This window comes from Branchiostoma lanceolatum, chromosome 16 (genome assembly GCF_035083965.1).
Source record: "Branchiostoma lanceolatum isolate klBraLanc5 chromosome 16, klBraLanc5.hap2, whole genome shotgun sequence".
Classification (NCBI taxonomy): Eukaryota; Metazoa; Chordata; class Leptocardii; order Amphioxiformes; family Branchiostomatidae; genus Branchiostoma; species Branchiostoma lanceolatum.
In genome coordinates this window covers 15,966,631-15,987,031 of record NC_089737.1, presented here as the reverse complement: position 1 = coordinate 15,987,031, position 20,401 = coordinate 15,966,631, and the positions used below count along the sequence as shown (strand labels likewise).

Below are 20,401 nucleotides of genomic sequence, written 5' to 3'. Positions count from 1 at the left end.
ACATGCAGGTTCCCTAGTTAATTTCAGTAGTAATGCAGAGGGAAGAGGGTATATGTAAGAAACTGTGAAGGTATTATAACATCTTCCAAAACTTGTGGCAGTCATTGGACATACGTAACTCTAGTTTAACAGCAGTTGACTATGAGAAACAGGCAAAGATTAGAAATTCTGAATCAGAAGTTACTACTTATACATAAATCAAAAAAGATCTAAATGATAGACAGCAAGTCTTTCCATTTAATTATGCACTAAAGACCCAATTGCAATGATAACCAAACATAACCCATTACCTTGTACTGTAGCCAGAGATCCCTGCTGTTTACTGAGTGGAATGACAGCTGACAGGTCCAGACTGGTCACCTCCTGCTTAACCAGCTCCACACAGGACACATCTAGAAGGTACAAAGAAAAAAGATGTAACACTGCAAACTCAAAAACAACATTAATTTTGTTAACATTGCTTTAGATGACAAATCTGTTCAGGTGGGGCACGAAAACTAAATAAAGTTTTAAAAAAAGATCGGACTATGAACCTAACTTCAACTAGTTCAACACTAGGGACAGCTTCAATTGGAGGTATGGTATTCCAAAGTGTTTCATTCTTCGTAACATATTTCACCAACCCAGTTGAACTGTTCTGCTAGCTTTATGAACAGCACAGCACTCAAGTAAATATACTATATCGTCGTAAAACTTTGAGACTGATATTGGGTGATTTGGTTAAGATTTTCAAAGTTAAGAAATACATTACCTGTGAGGTGAGAGGTGAGAGAAGGGAGATAAAACCATCTCTTCAAGAAACCTTCAAAAAGAGCTCTCCTGAACCCACCGGATAAGAAAAGATCAGCTCTATGAATTTCTCCACTTCCTGCATTGTGCATTCCCAAACAAACTTAAAAAGAACTTGCCTAATATGCATCTAAGAATTAACTCACCTGTGTTCATCAGGTGAGAGAAGGGAGCTAAGATCATCTCTAAGAAGGTCTCCAGCTCCTGAGATGTGCATCCCCCGAGGAACCTGAGCACCAGGGCCGTCCTGATCCTGACCCCCTGCCGACCCTGCGTCCCCTCCCCCGTCTTCTGCTGCATACGGCCATACAGCAGCCTGGGGAGGGAGGGAAGAAATAATTGTGAGGTCTTTGTCTGGAGATTGATTAAATTATTGTAACATAAGATGGATCCTAATAACATCCCTTGGTCACCTGAAGGTCCTTTCAAACACAAAAGCTCACAGATTAACTGATATGCTATTATTCTAATGCTTTCAAAGCACAATGAATAAGCCCTGATTACTAGTATCCTGATCCAGACTTGTCACAATTAAATCATTCTTTGACAAGAAAAAATAAAACTTTGTGCAAAGCGAGCACAGAGAGTGATAACAAAGAAGACAAACGCTGTTTTACAACCTTAAGTTGCTTAAGTGTTTATTGAATAAGATGTGTCTACATCATTGCAACAGTCATCATGATGAAACAAACCTGAAGAGGACGGGCAGCAGTCCCTCCCGATGCTCCTGCTGCACAACGCTGCTCTCCTGGTCTATGCTGAAATGGGTCAGCTCTTCTCGGAACTCCTTGTCTTGGAGAAGTCTACGGAAGGTAAGGAAAGGTTTGAGACATCTTGTACAAATTTAGAGAACATGAGGCAAAATGGTAAGAACTCTCAATATTAATTCTAATTGTTGATGGATCAGCACCAAGGACAGGGTCTATAGTAGCTACATTCTTGCTTAACTATTTTCTTGTTTTTTTTAAAGCTGTATGTATCATGAAGTCAAAACTGCTTATGAAGACCACTCGGGGGACCAAAAAATCTGGTCTATATGAACAGGTGGTCACTTCAGTATAGACAGGATTCTTAATGCATGTGTCAATGGGAAAAATTATCTAAGGGACCACCAAAAAGTGTCACATTGGGCAGGTGGTCCCTTGTACACAATATGTTATTATACACAACCATATCAGGAAATGCCTACCTGTCTAAGTTGTCGGAGTACGGGGTCAGGTAGGGGGCCTTGTATGTCATCAGGCAAGCCAGGGCTGACCTTTGGACGTCTTGCTCCCTGTGTTTCAGCATCTCAAAGTACAGTTCCTTCAACTTGGGCTCCAGGTACAAACTTTTGGGGCTCTTAAACTTGGAAAACAACGTCAAGTGCACCACCAGTGACCTTGAGGCCGCCTTTCTCCTTGTCCTTGAGACTTTGTCACCTGTTGAGACGTCTTCAGGTGTGATGTCATCATCTTCCTCTTCATCTTTTTCCTTATCATCATCATCATCATCGCCGTCATCCTTTTCCTCTGTTTGGTCACTTTTGCTTTTCAAACAAGAATCCTCACTTCCCGATTGGTCGATTACTATGACATCTTCAGTCTTGTCCTCCTGGGGTTTCCTGATGTCCTGTGCAGGGGCGGCTGCAAGGTCTGCTGGGTAATACTCGTTATCGAAGAACTGGAAAAGCAGGGGCGACAAATCTCTCGACTTTGGCTCGCACTTGTCGGGGAACTCAGCCATGGCGTTCCAGAGGAGGTGGCGGAAGTTGGCGTGGTCTGGAGTAGAACGATTAGCGATGACTTCTTGGAATGTTTCTTCAAACAACTCCTCAGGGGAGTCTTCTGTCTCAGGTTGGTCGGGAGAACTGTCACCCTTCTTTGGCTTGTAAAGGTCTTGCTCTGTCATAAGAAAAGGACAACAAAATATACATGATGTATAATCGTTATGATATATGAAATCAACACATCTCAGTAACGATCACTGGGCTATGCTATTTCTCTCTTCACCTTCATCCTCCAGCAAATCTTAACATACAAGCCATTCTAGGATAGAAAATGCCAACAAGAAATCAACTTCTTCTTTTTTGTTCTTAAACATGTCTTGATTACATCTTCACATTCCATTTTCTTTCATCACTACTCATACAGCTGCTTCTTTTAGGCATTCCCCTGTCTTATCTGATCTGTGACACCTGTCCTACCTGCTTGTTCCGCTGCCTGCTTCAGGTGTTCGCTCCAGACAGACCAGAACTCCTTCAGACTCATCCCACTGGCGTGAGATCTGCAGGGCAGGAAAACATGGTGAGAAACAGACAACAATTACTTTTAAATTAGTATCGCTGTTGAAATGGATAGACTCAAAATTTAACCTTTTGTCAACAGTCTGAATAATTTACCTTTTGAATTTCTTAGATCTCAATTGTTACACCAGAAATGACGGGAGTTTATTGAGATATAACTGCGATATGATGGAACTCTGAGAAGCCCCTTCCGTTATTGTCAGTGTCATGGTACCTACTTGATAAGGTCCGTGACAGGTTTCCATAGCAACTTCATGTTGACATACAGCTGACCAATCAGACACCTCAGAGCAACCTGGAGAGGGGGGAAGGTACACAATAAAAGTGTACACATGTAACGAACTGTCATTTTTATAACCGCTAATTCTGTTGCCATTATATCTATAGAACTAAGAAATGATTTGGAAAAAGTAATGACTGCTTGAAAGGGCATCAGGATAATATCAAAATATCAAATTCTATCACTTTTCTCAAAAAAGAGTAAAACACAAAATATAATATTTATTTTGATGTTCACATTTTTCATGAATAAAAAAAAAATATCCTTGAGAAGGCCCCCAAGGACACTACAGTTCCTACCTGTTGATAAGGCCCCTTAGGCACACATCTCCTGACCGTGTCGAAGTCCAGTCTGTTCAGGTACATGAGCTTCTCCCTGTACTGCTGAACGGTGGCCGGAGTTTCTTCCGCCTGTAAGCATGTCTTAAAGACGGATTCCCTCGCGTCTTGGAACTCCTCCTCACCTAACTCAAGTTCCGGAAGCTCGACCTTAAAGTTGCTGAGGACTCTTAAAGTCAGTAGTCTCACCTGGATGGAGAGGAAAGAGTATTATATTAAATGAACAAGAAGAAATGTGCAAAAGTCACGTAAGAAAGCATGGTTTCCCCGAATGATGATCGTAAAGATTTGTTTGAAATCTTTGTAAATAGAAGTCAAAAATGCATCATTAAACAGAACATTTTATCAGATCCTTCCCAGAATATAGTAAAACCAATGAATGTTATCATAAGATGCTTTGCTCTTAAGCATGGGTCCTTCTATGCACAGCATTGCTAGTATAAGCTCAAAACAATATAGCTGGATGTCTTAAAATTTCTATTAAAAGGATGTCTAAGTGTATCTCTTTATATTACCTTCCCTGCAGGGTTGGACAGGTTGGGCTGCAGGTGTGGAAAGACGTCTTCTAAGACGTTCTCCTTAAGGAGCTCCAAGCCAGACGTCTCCTCCTGTCTTGCTGAGGTGAAGAAAATATCTGCTGCCCACAGAACAGACGGGCTGCTGGGATACGTCCTGGGGGAAAAGATGGAGAGGTTGATTTAATTTGTTTGTGGAGCAAAAATGAGCATGTTTTAGAGGTCATGCTGCAGTTTTCTTGGTCATCATGGTCAACTTTTATGAAAATACAGCAGCCTATCAGTACTCTGTTCTTTGCCCGCACTACAGATTTCAGCTCGACATGCACTATAATCATTGTATGAACAGAATTTGCTTGATTATGATGTACTATAAGTCTTGTGTTAATTTAGTATTCATTATCATTCTATTTATCTAATAATAATATAAATTTTAAGGATCCTTTAAGTTTGACAACTGATTTCCAAGTCCCCCTTTGCAAGGTTATATGTCAACATCAAGTCAGGATACAAAATAAGAAATCAACAATATCAAAACTTTCTGTTATGACCAACACTATTTCTTTGTTGTAAACTGACCTGAGTAACTCCAGTAGGAGACCAGACAACTGCGGTGTGAGACCCTGCTGGGGTGGGCAGTGGCGCAGGAGGGCAAACACAGCCTGGGACAGCAGGTACAGAAACTTCTCTTCTGGAAAGGAAAAAGTTTTACAGCGTTAACAGTGGCATCAAATGGCTATGTGGCCAGGCTAGCAGACGCAAAAATGAAAGGTCACAGGTTCAATTCCTGGCGTCCTTGGCTAGACGTTGTGTCCTTGGGAAAGGCAATTCACACTGTAAAAGGCAGTGGAATGAGAGGGATGGGCTTCACATTCCAATATCATGCTCGAGACACAGTGGATACAACGTCTAGCCAGGAATCTGGGGATAGAAAGTTTTACAGCATAAAAAATGAAGAATCAAGTTGTTTATGAACTTGATATTCCCAAGAGTTATTGCAGATAGAACTTAGATTAAATAGTATCATCATATATGAATGGTGCCTCTTCGTATACATAGCTTTACCCTACAGAATGTCTAGGTATGGTTTGGCACTAAATTTGCATTGGTTATAGTGTTTGGCAGCAGGGAGAAGGTAAAACAAAACAGAGCATTCATATTTATAAGTGGGTCAGAACAAATAGTGAGCAGCCCATAGTACATTACAGTAATCATTGTGGTCTATTCTGCTTGTTCACATAAGGGTGTTTGCATTGGAACTAGGAACTTGACCACCTACCTGACTGTGGGCTGGACTTTGCCGCTCCTTGGAGCTGGTGGGTTAGCCTCTGTAGCTGCTCAAACAGGTGGTCCTTATCAGACACCCTGGGGGGAAACAAACATACAGAACCATACAGTGAAAAATGATTTCAATCCAGTTTAGCTCACTGAAGAGCTCGTCATGACAAAGAAGACAGACAAACATGAGGCACACAAATGACTCCACATGTTCCCCTTGTCTAGTACTGTCTCCAGCTGGGACAGGTTCACTTACAATTGTACATACATGTACAACATGTACTTAGCAATACTTAAGACCTGGCATGATATGGACTATGAGTATGGATACGATTTTGTAATGGCGCACAAATATGTTATGTAAATATCAGTGTATTGTTTGTATATGTGTACCTAGGGCCTCCCTGAAAATCAGTGCCAAGCCAATAAGGGAGCTAACCTAGTAAAAGAATACAGAAATAAATAAATAAATATGTATATTCTAGGTACTTTTATGTACATCACAGACATACAGAATGTACATGTCCCTACCTGACATGAGGCAGACATGTAAGAGCCGCCCACAGCCTCCACATGTTCCCCTGATCTGGTGCTGTTTCCAGCTGGTTCAGGATCAGCTGTACTGGTTTCTGCAGGCTGGCGGAACTCTGACTTTTTCTTTTGCTGCAGAAACATCAGAAAGTAACTCATCATTGAGATATTCCTATTGCTTTGAATCAAATCATCTTAAATTTTCCTTAAAAAGATAAATGCTCAGCACAAAGTGTTTCAAGTTTCTGATATGGACCAGTCTTCCCACCAAAGAAACTGGTACATTCATTTTACAACAATGTAGTACACAAGACCTGAATTTCAGATCTTTACCTTATTTCTTGAAAAAAATTATTTCTTGAAATTTTACCTTTTCCTATTCAGTTCCTTGAAGTCTAGTGGGTACCTGTCCCAGCCAGGTAGGGCCGCACCGGTGTCAGGTGGCGGTCTCTTCAGCAGAACCAGCTGAGTCAGCACCTGCAGCACACCTGCCTCACATGTTTCACCTGTGTCAGCCTCACCTGTCTCACCTGACTCACACACGCAGGTGCAGTACTGCAGGAAGGCTGGCAGAACATCCTGTAAGGACACAAATTTTAAGATTGATTTTGTAAAAATGAATAAATACAGTCTTCAAGCTAAGATAAGATTACAGTTACGGAATTTCTTCCTGTAAAGTTATGGTCCCCCATCTCACAAAATGACTGAGTATAGTTGAATTTTTTACAATCATGGTATTTTCGCTTGTGTACCTTGTATCTGTTGACTTTGGACATGTTTCGTTGTGACCTGTACTTAGCCCAGTGTGACAAAAATGTTCAACACCTGGTCTTCATTCAGAATATCACTTGTAACATTCAGTTAGAAAATCCTGCATAGGCAAAGAAATTACAAGGTACCCATGTGTCCATTCTTTGTACAGACAGGGTACAGACTTTCCCTTCAGACTCTGTTTTCATATTGATCTTCTAGCTCAGTATAATTTTTCTTTTTTTTAAATCCAAGAACCAACAAACTGAATTGGTGACTGACCTAATTCAAAAGAAGCCGAGAAGTTTTCTAAACTGACCTTTTCGAACATGTTCATGACGAAGACCCTCCTGAAGAAGTAGAACACCTGCTGTCGAGAGTAGCTGCTGTTCTGCACCTGAGGGACAGGGGGAGCTGTCTGTTATTCTCAACATCGTGAATCAAATGATTGAAGTAACAATACATTGCTGAATCTGTATATCTAAGAGTTGGTAAGTGCAAGCTGTACATGGGACTATTACCGTATTGCCTCGAATAAAGTACGCACTTTTTAAATATTTCAAAATTTAAAAGGCACCACAGATCATTGCTAAAGTCAGGGTGCGTACTTTATTTAGGGATATTGCCAGGACAAATTGGAAAAGGACCTCAAACCCTTGCTTAATCAAACCAGGAACCCAGCTGCGATGCAACAATGCATGGCTCAATACCTGCCAATTTGCAAAGTTTGTAACTTATCGTAGGCAATTCTCAAGTTTGCAGAGACAAGCTGGCGGAGAAAGCAAGAGAATCTTTTATGAATCTAAGGAATGGCATTATGTAGAAGTCCTTGATATAAGAAAAATGACCTGGAGATAATAGAAGGAACACCATAAATTTGAATTTATCCTGTTCAAAATTTGTTCAAGATCAGTGGAGAAGGGGTGCGTACTTTATTTGGGGTTTTTGACTTTACATTTCAGTCCTGCAAATTTGTCTGGAACTAGCCCCAAATCAGGGGTGCGTACTTTAATTGGGGTGCATACTTTAATCAAGAAAATAGGTAGCTCAAAGCCATTACTACAGACCGGTGTTAGTCTGTTTATTTGTTTGTTTTGTTTATTTTAATTGCATAACAAGAAAGTTTCTAATGCGAAAAATGATAAACAATGACAGATAAAACGTGCAGGAGGAGGAAAAAAGCATAAGAATTATACTAGGCCCTAAAATTTCTCCTCTATCATACATGTAAGCGCTGATCTCTTTTGTCTTCTCCACAATTTTTGGGCTATTTATGGAGAGGACGAAAGAGACTTTTACTGTATTTGCCTTTGACTAACTTGGAAGCTCTGGCTCCAATTTGTTATGCTGTGTTCTCTTACAAAGTCAGGGTTCTCGCCAGGGCATTTGAGCGTAGGGGGCCCCTACGCTGTGATTTGGATCCCCTAAGCTGTGATTTTGGCCCCTACGCTGTGTTTCAACCAGCGTGAGGGGGGTTTCTATTGTTTTGATTCAAAAGTAAAAAACTTTGGCTTTATTTCACAAACTTTAGCCCTCAAAATGCAGGAAATAGTGTCTTTGAGAGTTTAAAAGTTCAAAATTTTGAGGGGCATGATGCCTCGGACCCCCCCCCCCTAAAATATTCCTGCCTCATCCTCACACCTGTAGCGCTTGCCAGGCGGCTTTGCCGCACAAAGATGCCCCTATGCTGTGAAAAAATCCTGGTGAGAACACTGAAAGTGGATTATAGACAGACTGTCAACATCTTCTGTACCAAGCCTCAACATTGGCCCGAGTCTGGGCGCCGTGCCAGGAGCAGGTGACGTGTTTCTGGTTGCCCATGACAGTGCCACTCAGGGCCACACACACACTTAAGCTTGTGCATACTGTAAATTCTCTTCTGTTTGCAGGGACTACATTATGTGGTAGAAGGGGAAATGAGATCATCCATATTAACTTTGAACCCACCCCTTTCCTTCGAGTCTAAACCAGAGAAAAATAGAGCTGGTAAACATATTACCATATGGGATCAGCTAGGCTAATTTTTGAAGTCTTGACAATGCACCATACTGTGTTTGGTGTTTGGTTGCCTGAGTGAGATCATGGCCATGGGCTAACTCCATTACATCTCAGACAAAGGGTGTGTTTTTACAACAATCAGAACTACATTGATGAAGGTTAGACATCCAGGTAATAAGATACGCCAAAAATAATTACTCAAGCAACTGGATAAGATTTTGAAACAGTCTGTTTCAAAATCTTATCCAGTTGCTTGAGTAATTATTTTTGGCGAATCAGAACTACACATGCGCACAAAGCTTGGACCCCACACAGAGAGATCAGTAAAAAAGCAGTAGTTGATGTTTTCGTGCAGACATCGGCTTTCCGTAAGGCACCTCTCCTGAGAAGTGTACTGCATCTAAAATCCATGATAAAAGCAGCAAAGAAGCAGAAGACATGGATGCCGAAAATGACAACGGAGAGCAAGAAGCAATTGATACAGAGGAAGGAACAATCCACACACTGCCAGGTACAGCTGGGAACAGTAACAACAATGCATCTGTAGAAGGTGAAAAAAGTCAGGTACCAATCTCACCAGCCGGCCACCCTAGTATAAATTCGGTCACCATTCATGAGCACATAAAGGTGGAGAATGCATCTGATGTGCAAGTGGAGACGTTCCTGCCGGAGTTCGCGGCGGAGGGGAGGGCGGTGAACATGAACCTGGCCATCGGCGTGAGGAACCCGTCACAGGCTATTGTGGAGGAACTACAGGGGGCCACGGCTTCAAGCAGTGAGTAGAAATTCTTTATATTAATCCAGAGATATTCAATTAATGGACAACCTCAATTATTGTGACACCTAGCTATAGGCCTAATACAGATAATACCAGTAATACAGATGCAGTTGTTGGCAGCCGTCAGTCTCGCAAGACTATGGCGTCGCATCCTGGTCAGTCTGTGGGTTGTCCGCAGCGTCTGCTGTGGCTGTACAGTCCAATCTTGGAGAGACAGACTCGTTTGCAGTTTCTGCATATGTATCCCTCTCCTGGCCTCGTGTGTGTTGACGACTCCGTCTGTCGTCGGCGCACCCTCCTCGCTTCCCATTTCTCCTCCCTCTTCCTCTCGTGTGTGTGAATACTCGCTTTGACAGCTGCTTTCCAACTGGTACGGTCTGCAGCAGCCTCTTCCAGTTTTGATGGATTCATGTTTCCTGCCTTCATGTCACGTTTGCAGATGTCTTTAAAGCGGAGCATAGGCCTTCCTGCTGGCCTGGAACCGGTGGCAAGTTCGCCGTATAACAAGTCCTTGGGCAATCGACGGTCCTGCATTCGGCACACATGGCCAAGCCACCGTAAACGCCGTTTGGTTAGTAAGGCAAACATGGTGGGTATTCCTGCCGTGGTCAGGACACTCTTGTTGGTGACGTGGTCCTTCCAACTGATGCCCAGGATCCTTCTGAGGTTGCGCAGATGAAAGGAGTTGAGTCTGCGCTCCTGGCGGGAATACAAGGTCCAGGTTTCGCTGCCGTAGAGCAGTGTGCTCAGCACACATGCCTGGTAAACTTGCATCTTTGTGTTTGTTGTAAGCATGGAGTTGTCCCATACTCTCTTTGCCAATCGAGCCATGACTGTTGATGCCTTGCCGATCCGCTTATTTAGTTCGCCATCCAGAGACAGGTTACGCGATATGGTTGACCCTAGGTATGTGAAGTCTTCCACCACCTCAAGGGTGTAGTCACCAATGGAGATGTTGGGGATGCTGCTGACGTCCTGTCCCATAATGTTGGTCTTTTTGAGACTGATTGTGAGGCCAAACTCTTTACATGCATCTGCAAGGCAGCTGACTAGTCGTTGTAAAGCGGCTGCAAGCGCAGCGTTGTCTGCAAAAAGCATTTCTCTTACAAGAACTTTCCACACCTTGGTTTTGGCCCTTAGGCGTGCAAGATTAAACAGATTACCGTTGCTTCTGGTGTGGAGATATACACCATCCTCTGACTGGCTGAAGGCGTAGGACAACAGTAGCGAGAAAAAGATGCCGAAGAGCGTCGGTGCCAATACGCACCCTTGTTTCACGCCGTTCTTCATAGGGAATGAATCTGAGGAAGAGCCGTCAAACTGCACTGAACCCTGCATGCCGTCATGAAAGGACACGATCATTTCCAGGAGCTTCGGGGGGCAACCAATCTTTTGCAGTATATATTGAACAACTTCATACTTTTAATCTATTTCTAAAAAAAATGTTGGTAGCTTAAATGCACATACGTGTACAAGGACTTGCTAATAAATGATGAGAACTTTACTACATTTGAAACCCATTGGAAAAAATGTGGTGCTCAATATATAGATCACACAAGCATTGGCTTTTCTGCAAGAAACCCCATCTCACTGGACCACGACCTCTTGGCGACTGAAAGTGGCAATGATTTCAAAAAAATACAATGTAGTTTGATAAGTTTTCCTTGACGTGCAACTGATTTGCAAATGAAGCCCCACTGAGCAGGTTATTGCAAATCTCAGCATTGCCTGAGGCTCTGAATTAAAAACCTTAATTTAAAATGTTATACAATGTACATACCTACAATTCTTGTTTCTTTCACTGTAACTTTTATGTTCACTGTTTTCATGGTCACCTCAGTCTGTACCATGAACTTATCATCACAGTGAAAAACCTGTAACAGTTGTAACTATTCATGGCTGATTTCTTCACACATCTGTTACGTGAAGTTAAAGTTCAGTGAAAATGTCCATTTTCCTTACACCGTGAAATTTTGTTACCGTGAAGATATAAAAGTGAATTACATGTAAATGTATCAAAAAGAGGTTTGCTGTGACAAAAGGATGTTTACTTATGATACTCGACGCAACATAGCTAGCATACATTGTATGCTGTATACAATATATTCGACTCTTACAGTCAGAAATTACCAAAACAAACTCACATGAACTATACACCAGTATGACCTGAGCATTATATTGCGTAACTCACAGGGAGTGGATTTCCACACAAGACAAAAATGCGACTTGAGTCCGACTCTCCAGCCTGCACATTGATGAAAAAAAATTAATGCTGCAATTACTACCTATAGCTACAATGTAGACGTGGAGGCCAGCTTCTGTTACCTTGGGGACATGCAGGAGGTGGTTGTGACCTTGATGTTACTACCAGATACTGTGTTGCTTTAAGTATAATCTGGATACTACTACTACTACTACAGTAATTATAATTACGATTTTATTTCCATTAACTTAATTTTGTAATGTTCCCTCTTTACATCACAGACAATGAGGATGTTGCGGTTCCTGCAGCTACCAACGATCCAACAATTTCGGGGTCAGCTGAAGGTCAGAGTTCAAAACAGCCTGATGAAGAAGAGGGCAAAGGAAAACGTTCTAAGGCTTCTCGAAAACGTAAGGAATGAAAGAAAATGTAGAAAAGGAGTTAACATACTTAGTCCAGTTAAACGGAAGCAAAGAAACAGCAATCATCATTAAATGTAACTTGTAATTGATTATTATTACAATAAAGTAGACTCATCCATTGCTATCATTATAAGGGCAGGAGCTACATAAAAGTTTGTTACTAACAACTGAAGATAACATTATATACCAGGCCCCAGGACTTTCATGTGATGGTTACAGGCCCTTAAATGCAAAACTTATTATAAGTAAAAATGTCATGTATCAAAATGCATTCAATCTACAGCTCCTGTAGAGATTTCTCCATGTGATGACAAGCTTAATTTTGTTTTGATACAGGTCTGAGGGAAGTTCTAGATGAAAAACCAGACGACCCAGGTTTTCCTTCCAGCAAAGCTCCCTTCAAAGACCTGTCAGACTCTACATGTAAGTCTGAAGACAGTAAAGATTCAACAAGCCAGTATGGAGCAACAGCCTCTGTGGAAGGTACATTGGCTTTTCATCTCATTACATCCATCACAGTCTAATAATATTACAAAATGTATTTGACCGTTGGGGCACCAATGACTGAAGATCTGACAACCAGTTTTCTCTATCTCCCTTGGTGGTTATTCATTTCCAATTGAACAATTTTCTAGAGACTCAAAACTAACATCTGTTCTTTTCATTTCTCTTAAAAACATTTAGGAGATATATTTAAGAATCAAGGACCCAACACCTTCAATCTATCTTATTAGCAATATTATTACAATAAATAGCAACTATGGAAATAACATTTCCTAAAATGGTTACTTTTACAATGTACATATATATAACTAAGCATAAATGACAGAAATGTGAAGTTTCTATCATTTACCAAGAAATTTCTGCAGCTTTGCTCATAAATGTAACTCACTAAAATGAGACCACAAATATGCAAAGAAGTCTCTTTTAGCATGACTTATATAAATTCAAATCACGTGTTGCAGACATCTTTCGTCAGAAAGCTTTGTAACATTTTCCCATTGATTATACAAATGATGTCCAATCCCTACAAGTATCACACTGAGCACATAGGCTACATGCATTTATCACCACAATTATCAGGACCGTAGCATGTTCAAAACAGGAGATATCAAAACCTGAAGTCCTACTGCAGTACCATAGATAACCACGAGGTCGATAATCTAATAATTTCTGCATTTTGCCAACATCTACCAACATTTCAAATATCATAAATATCCATGATTGAAAACTTCTCAAGCTCTGCTGTTCACAAACAGACAGACAGACAGACAGACAGACAGTACAAACAATGTAAACACATGCACATGAAACTATTGCGGCAAAGGTAATAAATCAATGTCTAATTCTTCATCCTTACAGGAGCAATGCCACTGACAGAAGCTGCTGAAAATGTGCCTCGAGAGGAGTTTGATGAAAAGTCCCTGACTTGTCCCGTCTGCAAAGACAACTTTGACAACCCCAGAGTCCTGCCATGTCTTCACACCTTCTGTGCCGGGTGTCTGGAACTGTTACGGTGGCAGAAGGGGAAGATCCAGTTCACCTGTCCTACCTGTTGGCACCAGGTGAGTCTACAGGGACAAGATGTCACCAGTCTGCCTGTAAACTTCTACATCAACAACCTGTTGGACTTCAGGGCCCTGCAGAAGAGTGAGGAAACTCACAACCACTGTCAGGCGTGTAAGTCAGGAGTCAGCTGGGTAGAGGGAACATGCGCGGACTGTCGTCGTCAGCTGTGTAAGAACTGTATAACAGCTCACGGAAACATACCCGCACTGAAGGACCATTACATCATCACCCTGGATGACCTGAAGAACCCCAGCAGCAGGCAGAAGTACACCCCAACCCAGTACTGCCCCAAGCACACCGACCAGCGCATGACGTTCTACTGTCTACCCTGTGCCAAGCTCGTGTGCCAAGCCTGCACTGTGGATGAACACCGACCGGGGCCAGACCACGACCCACAGGAGGTCGGTAAGGTCGCACAGAAGTACAATGCTGAACTACAGACATTAGTGGGGCAAACCCTGGATACAGCTGAAGCTCTGAAGAAAACTACAGAAGCTGTTGGTGACAAGCTTACAAGCATCACAACAAACTGTGAATTACAGAGGACGAAAATACAGGAATATTTCACACAGCTGAGAGCAAAACTGGATGAGGCAGAGCAAAAGGTCACAGTCAAACTGGACAGGATGGAACAGGACCAGAAGGAGCCTCTGCTGAAGGACAAAGCAGGTTTGGAAAAGACTTTAAGATCCACAGAAGAAGGACTTCAGTTCTGTACAGATGTTCTAGCTCGAAGTAACCCCGTTGAAATTCTTACACTCAGGCAGCAGCTACAAAATAGGCTAAAGAGTTTAACAGCGACCAAAATCTCCCATAGAGCACTGGACAAGGATATATCATTTCAGCCCAACTTAGAAATTTTAACATGTACCCCAGGGTCTCTATCATTGGTTAAGGCAGGCATCACAGGGGGAGGGGGTGGGGCTACATGGGGAGGGGCTACAGGGGGAGGGGGTGGGGCTACAGGGGGAGGGGGTGGGGCTACAGGGGGAGGGGGTAACCTGTGTTTCCCTCTCACTGTAGATGTGGGCAGCAACAACCCTGTACTCAAAGGGTTCCCTGTAGAAAGTCTGCCAACTACGGTCATCTTTAGACCACAGGAAGGCCAAGTTCAGGGAACACCTCTGGTCACAGTCACCTCCCCTGGGGGGCAGCACGCTACATTAGACACCACAGAGACCAGCGAAGGGGTATTTGAGGCAGTCTGGAGGCCACAAACATCAGGGAAGCATGTGGTGGGGGTGACTACAGGGGGAGGGGATGGGGCTACAAGGGTTGTGGTTGGGGGAAGAGTTATTTTTAAAAGGGAAGGTGGTCGTACTACAGGGAGAGGGGGTGGGGCTACAGGGGGAGGGGGTAACCTGTGTTCCCCTCTCACTGTAGATGTGGGCAGCAACAACCCTGTACTGAGGTTTGGGCAGAAGGGCAGCCAGCAGGGGCAGTTTAACAAGCCTGTAGATGTAGCAGTCAGGGGGGACAGGCTGTATGTGGCTGATACTTACAACAAGCGTGTTCAGGTGTTTGATCTGAATGGGAACTTTTGTGACTCATTTACAACAACTGCAAATGCTTATTCACTAACAGTTCTGACTGATGGCACCATAGTGGTGGAAACTGGCAAGGAAGTGATCAAGAAATTTTCCCCATCAGGAAAACTTATAAAGAAATTTCCTCTGGGTAAATATAGCACAAACCCCTATGGTCTGGCAGTCCAGAGGGATGGGAGGGTTGTTGTAGCTGATTTAGACAAACACAGCATCTTCCTGTTTGAGGTAGCCGGGACACTGGTGAAACAGGTGGGAGGGAAGGGACAGGGGGAGGGGCAGTTTATCAAGCCAAGTTTTGTCTGTGTGGATAAAGAAGACAACATCATTGTGTCAGATAAAGACAATCACCGTGTTCAGGTGTTTGACAAGAATCTGAACTTCAAACAGAAGTTTGGTCAGAAGGGCAAACAGCCACAGGGCATGTGGGCTCCTCAAGGGGTGTCAGCTGACAGCAGGGGGAACATAGTTCTGGCAAACCTCGGAGATAAGTCTCGTATAAGTGGTGTAGAACATGGCAGGAAGCTTCAGGTGTTCGGCCCAGATGGCACCTGGGTGGCCACCATTAGCAGTGATGGGGACAAACTGAGACGGCCCCACGGGTTGGCTGTGACAGAGGATGGACATGTGTTTGTTACTGATACTGAAGACAACTGTATCAGGAAGTACAGATACATGTAATAATGTGGGGAAGTTTTTCCCTATGTTTGAGGAGAAATATCATCAAACTTTGCTGTGAACTATTACAGATTAGATTAAGCATTACGAACCATGTAATCTGGAGTTTTAAAGATTTGTTTTTATACACACAGCTATTTAGAGTGGAACTTTGCACTGCAAATATGAAATAATAGTTTTGTAATCTTTGCTACAGTAACATTTAGGTAGCTTGCAACAATGCTTGCATTTAATAGATATATGCGGTAGGCTCAAATTGACAAAGTTTATTCCATTAAATGATAATAACCAGTCACTGAAGCAAACAATGTACAAATTTACCTGCTGAGCTGAGGTGTGTTATTTTTAATACTTGCAGTTATGTCATTAACTGACCGATAAAGAACAGACAACTTTTTATTGTTCTGCTGTTATTTGGTTAACTTTGGTTAAGCACATGCTTGTACTCTATGATGGCTGCATTAAAATCATGGTGATGCTTGATAACCTTTGTTGAGTCAGATATTTTTTCATTATTTTCATTATTCTATCAAATTGCAATAGGCAATACTAGACATCCCAGGCAGCAATAGCTGATATTGGGCGTATACATTTCCTTAGCAATGTAATGTATGTGTAACATTACTGCATTAAAATCATGGTGATGCTTGATAACTTTGTTTTAAGTTATATCTTTTCATTAGCGTAATGTACATGTAACAGGCTAGGGTAATTATACAACATTATGACTGTATCTAATATAGAAGATAATGTACAAAGAAGATATGGCCACAAGCTGAATGTCCCAGTTCTCTTTCTTTATAGACAAGGAAAGATCACCAAAGGTTGTATGAAAAAAGAAGAAAAAAGAAATCTGTGTCAGCTGAAAAGAATAATCCAACACCACAGGGTGTCTGCTATCATCCAATGCACGTTCAGGTGTTTGATATGAATGGGAACTTTTTAATTTGCTTCTCAATTCCAACAACTTCAAACACTGGATCATTTGCAGTTTAGACTGATATCATCATAGTGACACCACAGTGGTGAAATCTGGGCAGAATCGATACATCTACATCTACATCTACACAATACTCAGCAAAGCCCCACGAGCTCGAGGGTGCATTGTCAGGGTCACGCCCAGCTGCAGCAGGTGGTGGTGGTGGTGAAAACGAAAAATCCGAGAAAAAAAGATAAACATAACTGGTGCAACAACAAATGTATAAATAAGTGTGTAAGAAGTGGTGATATGTACATGTTGCTGCACTGGGTGGTGACCTGACTCGCTCTGGGGCCAAATGTTACTGGGATACACAAATGTCATCTGAACAGTAAGTGATCATCATGTTGAATTTCAGTGTCACTGGTGGCACAGGCAGAAGGTCAAAACAAAAGGCTGGGAGGAAGACTTGCACCTGACGATAGTCAGTACCAGAAATTGAGTGTACCAAAAAAAAAGGTACAGACTTTTCCCTCAGACTCTGTTTTCATGTAACATCAACTTGAGGATTGTTTTTTTTTAAATCTTGAGAAACAGGATGGCTGTCATGACACCCCTACGACCACGGAGGTCATGGGTCATGAGTGAGTGAGTGAGTGAGTGAGAAACAGGAAATTACAGTGGCTTGGCAAGATAACAATGAGTTGAAAGGTCAGGGCCTGACTAGTCCTACATGCTTGTTTGTCGATGAACCTTTGTTAAATGTTCATAACAAACTCAAGTCGGCCTGCAGGCCTCTTTTCATGGCATGTTGCTCGTTGACCTGACATGACCTTTTGTGTAGTCAGCTCGGGCATTTTTGAATTCGATGCCCCCAAGCATAACAGCAACTCACTCTGACAGGAAATTAAAATGAGGTGGGAGATCGGGGCCTGACTGTTCCAACATGTTGCTGGTTGACCTGACGTGACCTCATGTGTAGGCAGCTCAGGCATGTTTGCATTTGATGCCCCCAAGCATAATGGCAACTCACTCTGACAGAAAACCTGCTTCTGCCTCGGGTGAAACCCTAACGCACACCTTTAAGAGGCAACAGAGGAATTGTCTAATGGATTTAATGTATGTAATGCAACTGATGTGCGAGGGATACAAAAGAAGACTAACCTTTAGGTACAAGACTGTGGATTCTAGGATTGGTTTAAACGTAAAGGTCAATATTGACAAACCCTCGAGCAACACCACACTGCAAGCTTACAAAATGTCAATATTGTATCAGTAAAGCCGCAGAGGGAAAGGTGAACAGCAACACTGGATTTAGTGTGAGACGGAATTAAGTACAGGAAAAGGTTATTTTATGCGCCTTGTAACATGTTCACACCTGACCAATAAGCACAGCGCATCTGGCGTTACCTCTGACCTAGCCCAGACGGGAGTGAGTCAGATGAGAGAAACCTGCCACACCTTTCACTTTCATAGACGCCAGCTTACAGTTTCTGAAGAATTCTTCACAGTTTTGAAAATTTCAGCCGATCTAGATTAAGACTAGAGAGCTGTTTGGCTACCCCCTCCACCGATATGTTAATGGAGGGGATAGTTTGAGCTACGGGTACATCTCAGACAAAGGGGGTGTTTTTACATCAATCAGAACTGCACATGCGCACAAAGCTTGGACCCCACCCAGAGAGATCAGTAAAAAAGCAGAAGTTGATGTTTTCGCACAGACATCGGCTTTTCCTAAAGCACCTCTCCTGCATTTAGAATCCAAAGTGGTAAAAGCAGCAAAGAACCAGAAGACATGGATTCCGGAAATGACAACAGAGAGCAAGAAGCAATTGATACAGAGGAAGGAATAATCCACACACTGCCAGGTACAGCTGGGAACAGTAACAACAATGCATCTGTAGAAGGTGAAAAAAGTCAGGTACCAATCTCACCAGCCGGCCACCCTAGTATAAATTCGGTCACCATTCATGAGCACATAAAGGTGGAGAATGCATCTGATGTGCAAGTGGAGATGTTCCTGCCGGAGTTCGCGGCGGAGGGGAGGGCGGTGAACATGAACCTGGCCATCGGCGTGAGGAACCCGTCACAGGCTATTGTGGAGGAACTACAGGGGGCCACGGCTTCAAGCAGTGAGTAGAAATTCTTTATATTAATCCATATTCAATTAATGGACAACCTCAATTATTGTGACACCTAGCTATAGGCCTAATACAGATAATACCAGTAATACAGATGCAGTATATATTGAACAACTTCATACTTTTAATCTATTTCTAAAAAAAATGTTGGTAGCTTAAATGCACATATGTGTACAAGGACTTGCTATTAAAGAGAACTTTACTACATTTGAAACCCATTGGAAAAAATGTGGTGCTCAATATATAGATCACACAAGCATTGGCTTTTCTGCAAGAAACCCCATCTCACTGGACCACGACCTCTTGGCGACTGAAAGTGGCAACGATTTCAAAAAAATACAATGTAGTTCGATAAGTTTTCCTTGACGTGCAACTGATTTGCAAATGAAGCCCCACTGAGCAGGTTATTGGAAATCTCAGCATTGCCTGAGGCTCTGAATTAAAAAACTTAATGTAAAATGTAAAATGTTATACAATGTACATAACTGTAATTCTTGTTTCTTTCACTGTAACTTTATGTTCACTGTTTTGCATGGTCACCTCAGTCTGTACCATGAACTTATCATCACAGTGAAAAACCTGTTGTAACTATTCATGGCTGATTTCTTCACACATCTGTTACCGGTACGTGAAGTTAAAGTTCAGTGAAAATGTCCATTTTCCTTACACCGTGAAATTTTGCTACCGTGATGATAAAGTGAATTACATGTAATGCATCAAAAAGAGGTTTGCAGTCGTCACTGTGATAAAAGGATGTTCACTTATACTTGACGCAACATAGCTAGCATACATTGTATGCTGTATACAATATATTCGACTCTTACAGTCAGAAATTACCAAAACAAACTCACATGAACTATACACCAGTATGACCTGAGCATTATATTGCGTAACTCACAGGGAGTGGATTTCCACACAAGACAAAAATGCGACTTGAGTCCGACTCTCCAGCCTGCACATTGATGAAAAAAAATGAATGCTGCAATTGAATTACTACCTATAGCTACAATGTAGACGTGGAGGCCAGCTTCTGTTACCTTGGGGACATGCAGGAGGTGGTTGTGACCTTGATGTTACTACCAGATACTGTGTTGCTTTAAGTATAATCTGGATACTACTACTACTACTACAGTAATTATAATTATAATTTTATTTCCATTAACTTAATTTTGTAATGTTTCCTCTTTACATCACAGACAATGAGGATGTTGCGGTTCCTGCAGCTACCAACGATCCAACAATTTCGGGGTCAGCTGAAGGTCAGAGTTCAAAACAGCCTGATGAAGAAGAGGGCAAAGGAAAACGTTCTAAGGCTTCTCGAAAACGTAAGGAATGGAAGAAAATGTAGAAAAGGAGTTAACATACTTAGTCCAGTTAAACGGAA

The 20,401-nt window shown here is 42.2% G+C and overlaps 3 protein-coding genes across 3 annotated transcripts in view; 2 read left to right on the top strand and 1 right to left on the bottom strand.

Annotated features, from left to right (window-relative positions):
• LOC136421526 (small subunit processome component 20 homolog) overlaps positions 1-20,401 on the bottom strand; it is a 62,658-nt gene that overhangs the window by 18,082 nt on the left and 24,175 nt on the right. The window contains exons 6-18 of the mRNA XM_066408853.1: positions 7,085-7,162; positions 6,386-6,594; positions 6,016-6,147; positions 5,486-5,571; positions 4,786-4,897; positions 4,207-4,363; positions 3,653-3,880; positions 3,292-3,368; positions 2,975-3,054; positions 1,979-2,672; positions 1,482-1,592; positions 936-1,105; positions 291-392 (exon numbers count right to left, since the gene is read on the bottom strand). Of these exons, the coding sequence (XP_066264950.1) occupies positions 291-392; positions 936-1,105; positions 1,482-1,592; positions 1,979-2,672; positions 2,975-3,054; positions 3,292-3,368; positions 3,653-3,880; positions 4,207-4,363; positions 4,786-4,897; positions 5,486-5,571; positions 6,016-6,147; positions 6,386-6,594; positions 7,085-7,162 (2,236 nt within the window). The remainder of the gene's footprint in view (positions 1-290; positions 393-935; positions 1,106-1,481; positions 1,593-1,978; positions 2,673-2,974; positions 3,055-3,291; positions 3,369-3,652; positions 3,881-4,206; positions 4,364-4,785; positions 4,898-5,485; positions 5,572-6,015; positions 6,148-6,385; positions 6,595-7,084; positions 7,163-20,401) is intronic.
• On the top strand, positions 8,744-20,365 carry LOC136422118 (uncharacterized). Its single transcript, XM_066409767.1, has 3 exons — positions 8,744-9,538; positions 12,026-12,154; positions 20,214-20,365. Exons 1-3 carry the CDS (start codon positions 9,202-9,204, stop codon positions 20,363-20,365), a joined length of 618 nt encoding a protein of 205 aa, XP_066265864.1. The 5' UTR covers positions 8,744-9,201.
• On the top strand, positions 12,526-15,960 carry LOC136422120 (tripartite motif-containing protein 2-like). The gene is made up of 2 exons (XM_066409768.1): positions 12,526-12,649; positions 13,529-15,960. The coding sequence occupies exon 2, from the start codon at positions 13,534-13,536 to the stop codon at positions 15,958-15,960; it is 2,427 nt and encodes an 808-aa protein (XP_066265865.1). The 5' UTR covers positions 12,526-12,649; positions 13,529-13,533.